Source organism: Chelon labrosus, assembly GCF_963514085.1.
Source record: "Chelon labrosus genome assembly, chromosome: 5".
Classification (NCBI taxonomy): Eukaryota; Metazoa; Chordata; class Actinopteri; order Mugiliformes; family Mugilidae; genus Chelon; species Chelon labrosus.
The window spans coordinates 13721822-13727945 of record NC_140341.1 but is presented as its reverse complement, the minus strand read 5'-3'; the positions used below and the strand labels follow the sequence as shown (position 1 = coordinate 13727945).

Below are 6124 nucleotides of genomic sequence, written 5' to 3'. Positions count from 1 at the left end.
GCTCTATTCACTCTTATTTGACAAATATTAACTCAAAACTACAGCGGCCACTAATTTCAGGAAATATTTTTGCCCTAAAATAGTTCTACATTTTGAGAAATACACATATTCATTTTCCTACCTAAAGCTAGGTAAGGTACTTGGCACCAAGCGTGCCTAAATGTGAGGCAGTAGGCAATTAATTATCTTCGGCCAGCTGTTTCTCTGTGTTTTTAGCGCCAAAATAGCTTAAGTGGCTTCTGGCCATAGCTTAATATTCACTGAAAAGACTTCAGAGTGGCATTGACCTTCGTCTTTTTCTCAATTCTAGTTTTCCTATTTATTTTTTTTTACCTCTTCTCATGAAATGACTGTGACAATGTGATTTGTATAAATTGGAATAAACAGAGGATTGTGTCTGAAAACATAAAACGGGAAAAAGTGTATATCCCCCACTGTGGGATAAATTAAAGGATAACGTTTTGTTTAGAGGATGAGCAGCTGAATCCAGGCATCAGTGCTCTGAATGGTTAAGAGGCATCAGACACTCCGGTCAGTGAGACAAAGAGAGTGAGTGAGACAGAGAGACAGTCTGCAGCAGCCTGATGACAGGAGTCAGGCTTGTTACGTGGACACTTTGGGGTTTAGCTCCAGTTCCGGGGACTTACACGAGCTGCTGCAGACAGCGAGGCAGTACTCCTCCGTCTCAAAGTTATTCCTGTTGCCCCCACAGCCCCCAAACAAGAAGGGGGCACAGTGGCCCTTCTCAGGCACGAAGTACCAGCGCTCCAGCATGGCATGACAAGGGCCTGACTGAGCCCGAGCCCAACAAACCGCTGAGATACGTACACACAGGCAAATTAAACATCAAAACAAAAATGTAAAATGTGAGCGTCTACATTTTATGGGCAACATAAAAGTAAAGACACGATGATGAAAAACCAATCACATGAAGAAATGTAAACAAAGTGTGCACATCTGCTTTATGCCTTACCTCGAACAACTTCCTCAACTGATTCAGTGGTCGTGGTGGTAGTGGTTGTCATGGCGATGTTAGCATTGTGCTCATCGCTATCCCGTTCGTCCGTCACGTCGTCGTCGTCATCTCCATCTCCGTTCTCGTCCCCATCGAAGGCGTCTTCCTCTTCGTCCTCGTCCTCGTCGTCCTCAGTGGTGGCTGGTTCGGTGTCTGCTGGGCGCGTCATGCTGCGAGCAGAGCAGCTGGTTCAGTCTTCACCAACACGTGTGTGCGCGTGGCTAGTGATGAATGCGCGTTAGCGACGATACCTGTTATCAGAGTATTCGGTCTCAGCTCCGCCCCACCAGACGTCAGACTCCTCCCCTTCGAGCTCCACGCTGTCTGCTTCCCGTTCCGCCTCCGTCGGGCAACACACAAATTCCACCCCTCGGAAACGGTCGATACCGCACGGCAACAGCATCCCGTAGTCATGGAGATTCATGGAGCGGTCTCCGCAGGACTAGTTTTAACAAAAGACATTAATCATGATTTCACAAAGAGCTTCAATGGCCTTCGTATAAACAACATCATCAGTATCATTCAGTCTTTTTAATCTTCAAGAAAGCTTATTCTGGTAAACCTTGAAGCGTGATCCAAGGATTACTGATCATAATAGAGGTTACATAAATCATTATGGCTTTCTGACTGATTGCACAGAATGGGAGAGGGATAAAAGGCAAACAAATTAGGTTGACAGCAGATAAGAGGGGGGTGAGGGTGAAATTAAGGCACGCAGAGTCACGCGGAGGGAGTTGAGATGAAAAAGAAGCAAGACCAGCGGACACACACACACAAAAAAACAAAACACTAAGATAGTGGAAGAATAACAGACAGGGCGAGGCTCACACAGTGACAAGAATTGCCGTCTTATTGTCCATCCTCACCTCTTTGGCTACAGTGTGCCAGTGCAAGTGGCTCTCACACTGGTCCATACGCTCCTGGTGCAGGAACTTACACTTGTCAGGAACGAGCAGGGCGTCACTCACAAACTCCCCAACTGCGGCATAAATCAGCTTTTACTCTGTGACCCTTCAGACACGCGAGCATAAACGTAATGTACACCTGTAATATTACAAACTGCTTACCCAGGCAGCGGTATGGCACCACAATATATGTGTGACTGCGGCATTGTTTGCGGGTTTTCTTACACCAGTTGGGGATGCTGACTGGCTGGTTGGCCTCCACAACATTTGTGATCTGCAACTCTGGATACACCTGTAGAAACAAGCGAGAATGTAATGTTTTTTGCTGCCTTACTTGCTTGCTGTCTGTCTCTCTCTCTCTCTCCATCCCTTTTAGCTTCTCTGTCTCTGCAGTGCTGCCTCACTCTGTTTAAATACCTCTTGGCAGTACTGCAGGATGCCCTCCTTGGTGCCAATGCAGCTCTTGGTGCCGGTAGGGTCAGACTCCCATTTGCCACTCTGCACATTGATGTGCATGTTGAGTTTCCCACAGAACATGGCCACCTGTGGCTCGGTTAGTAAGCCCACAGAGTCATCAGCAGGCACCTGGACAGACAAGAGGAAAAAGAGGACATGGATGAAGTCCGAACCCAACTTAGTATGGTATAGCTTAACCATAAATATCTGCTTATGCAACTCATATATATGTAGTCCCTCTACGATTATGCTATGTACACAGTACAGGGATTAGGAAGTCATGAGGATGAAGGGCTCATTAAACTAATCTATAATATCACTGCATATTTAAGGGTAGAACATGCGTACTTCCGTCTGGCTTCACTCATCTCCCTTTTAGAGAAAGTGAAATAAAATTGTGAGGAAGACGCTATTAAAATCTAGTTGTGAGCGAATATGAGGTACAGATAACCTCTTTCGCAAGAAACAGGCCATCTGTACGCAATTTTTCCTTTCCTTTGTTTTTAGGGAGACAATTGGAGGAAGTCAAAATGTCTTTCGTCTCCCGGGGCCTTAATTTCTCTGGCAGATATTATAAAATACTGACGCTGTTTTAAATGACTAATACGGACCGTACGCCGTGTTTGTCGGTGAGGATATGCATTGTGTTAGCCCCGTGAGAATGTTAATGGGAAAGTCCAGTGTTTCAGCTTATCAGCCCCGTTGCACGGTGGTATCCATGATTTATTTAGACGTGAAAGTCCATCTCTATTTTAGTGTCTTGCATCATGTGTTACATCCAGCTTGTTCATTCTGTTTGAGCCAAAACTGAAAAAGACAACCAAGACAACAAGTATTCTCTGTGACATGAGGTGGCATGCAATATCAACTAACAAACGCCTACACCTGCCTGCCGTTAAGCCACTCTACGAAACGGATCGCTGATTCCTGTCTTTCAAATAACAACCTTTGTAAAAATTGCTTAAGCAAACAATAAGATTAAGCCACTTGTTGACTCCTCTGCTCCTCTTATCCTCTTATTTTAAGCTGAGGTAACCTGTCGGACCTGACATCCTGCATGAAAGTGGAAAACCCCTCAGGTGTGACTGCCTGGGGAGCATGCCAACTATTCTGGACGTTGCGATCACTTTCTGTACCGGAAGCGTGAGATTCTTTCCATCCTGACTTGCCCTGCAGCCTAAGACAGGTGTAGCTCAATAACCGGTGTCTACATTGCAACACAAAGAGTGAATTAACTGAATGCTGTCCAATTTGAAACAGAGCCAAACGAATTCCCCTTGTTATCACAGAGCCCTCGGGGGGAATTCCAACTTTAACAACTACAAAAGGTTATAAAGTATAAATAGTTCTGCGACACTACCGCAGACAAAAAGCGAACTGACAGCTGGGTCCTGCCAAAGTAGCTCAGCTAGTGTCACGAGAAAGACTGTCTCGTGTGTAATTTTTGCGTGGGTGACATTTTTAACTGCAGCACATAGGGGGTTTTTACAAGGGAAGCTGCGTAGGTGTGTTGTTAGTCGACCACCTAAGGGTTATTTACGCCACATGAATGCAGCATGGTGATAAGAGAATTGGACCTACAATTTTACACACTGCATTCGAGGGTCCCGTTTATCCTATTTCCAGCTGCATATTTCTCTCCAGCACAGCAGCAGCAGTAGTAGCAGCAGCAGCAGGCGCCATCTTGCTTATGTGAAACTAATAAGACTGCATCCCTTTTTTTCCATTCTCCTCAGCAGTTTCGCCTCCCTGCAGCCGCAACTCCGCCGGACGGACAGGGCCCGGGGCGACGCTGCTCATTATCAAAAGCTGAACTGTTTGTATAGCAGCACAACCGGTTTGTCTGAACACATATTTGGACAAACTCGGTGAACACGGTTTTACCCACACGCTAGCCGATGCCCGTTGCCATGTCAATCCCAGTAAATTTCTGGAAAAAGGCTAGCTAACGTTAGCATCCCGCACTGCTCCCGTTATGTGACAATACGTTGCTAACTATTAATAAAAAAAAAAAACGACAAATGCAGCTATTGTAACACAATATTAAACATATCCGCGTTCAAATATGCACCAAGACAAACAAAAACATCCAACATGGCAGAGACAAACTGCCAATCAGTGACATCTAACGGTAGGCCTCGGTAGCATTGCTGACATTACTGGTTTGCTAGTTTATTCTGCGCAGTAAATCTGTGTGCACTGTAGCCTAGGCCTGGAATAATAATAATAATAAAAAAAGACTTATACAGAAAATAAACGTTAAAAACGGATCTTAATAATATTAATTTACAGGATAAACGTCAGAGTGGTTCTCGGCTACTTTCAGTTATCATGTTATCTGTGGTAACACTGCGGTTGTCATGGTTAAATAGCCGTTACAAGCCACGCAGCGTTGTCTGCTACATTTATTTTAGCCGTTATTATCGATGCGCCATTGTTCGACGGTTTGACACGGTGGTTGGTGCCGACTATTTCCCGATGAGAAGACGGGCCTGCTCGGGGGAACGGCTCCCCGACGCCCAGCCACAATCCTGCGGTTTCTCCGCTGTACTCACCTCGGATGAAAGCGTCAAGGTCGCCACCAGTAACAGCAGAAACGCCGTGTGCTCCCCCATACCGTCCTCCCGGTATCCAGCACCGCCGTTATGTTCACGTTTTGTTTGTTTTTTTTTTACCTCCCGTTTGAACAAAGAGAATCGTTAAAAACGGTTCTTAGTGTATGTGTGTGTGTGTGTGTGTGTGTGTGTGACGACGCAATCCCGCTGATCCCTGTCTGCTTAGCTCCCAGTGACGGCGTTAACGGCGGAGGATGTGTTTGGATTGGAGCGTGGGGGTGGTGGGGGTGGTGGGGGTTTAGAGGAGACATATGTGTGTGGGTGGGGTGTGCTATAAATCCAATAAAAAAAAAACTTATTTCGCTCACAACTTCACCAATTTTGTAAAAAAAACTAAACAAAACTCGCCAGTTTTCTAGACTACCGATTATTCCCATGTGAAGTTGTGGTGTGTGTCAGAAGAGGCAAAGGGGAGGGGGGGAGGGGGGGGGGGGGGGGCGAGGGATAGACTGATCCCAGACCACACAACACAAACTGCTTCCAAATAAATTGTATTGCATTCCTAAAATTAACATAGACCCATATACCTACATGTAATTAATTGGGTTATGTGAAAAATGGAATAAATAAATAAATAAATCTGTGCAGTCATCTACTTGACTCCTTTAACTCCGGTTGATTGACGGGCGAACGGACGGTGTTGGCAAAAGGTAATGCAAAAGTTAATGATGTCGAGTCTTCATCTTCATCATGGATCAAAGTAAAAGACCAAAAAAAGCCATCAGGTGCCCAGTTCAGAAAAAAGATGAAGAGGAAAAAACGGGCAAAAGATATAAGGTATGCAGATTTCTATGAGTGACGTGAGTGACAGTAGGCTATATAGGCTATTTATTAGCCTCTTGCTAATATGTTGCTAAATAGCCACAGAAGACGACTGTATTTGGTTTTTAGTTTTGCTGAACTAGCAATTAACTGTAAGAATTGAGGCATCATGTCATGCAACTAATTTCACCCATAGGCAACCTAGTCTGGACAAGTGCAAATTCACACAGACGTCCTGACTGTGGAATTTTTTAATTGTTAATAATTTTTTATGTTAATTATCTGCTGTTTCTCTATGTACAAAACTGGTGTGTTATCATAACTGGAACTGTTCAGATGGTATTAGGATGATGCAAAACAAAACTCGTATG

At 44.8% G+C, this 6124-nt stretch overlaps 1 protein-coding gene across 3 annotated transcripts in view; it reads right to left on the bottom strand.

The window, feature by feature from the left end:
• LOC311488380 (amyloid-beta A4 protein-like) overlaps nt 1-5166 on the bottom strand; it is a 15633-nt gene extending 10467 nt beyond the window's left edge. For 2 of the 3 annotated variants that reach the window (XM_084545034.1, XM_084545035.1), the window contains exons 1-7: nt 4932-5166; nt 2338-2505; nt 2083-2212; nt 1882-1994; nt 1267-1457; nt 974-1185; nt 648-815 (exon numbers count right to left, since the gene is read on the bottom strand). In XM_084545034.1, coding sequence (XP_084401160.1) covers nt 648-815; nt 974-1185; nt 1267-1457; nt 1882-1994; nt 2083-2212; nt 2338-2505; nt 4932-4991 — 1042 coding nt within the window. In that variant the 5' untranslated portion in view covers nt 4992-5166. The remainder of the gene's footprint in view (nt 1-647; nt 816-973; nt 1186-1266; nt 1458-1881; nt 1995-2082; nt 2213-2337; nt 2506-4931) is intronic. The other variant, XM_084545036.1, reaches the window with a different exon arrangement.
• Nucleotides 5167-6124: the final 958 nt, after the last annotated feature.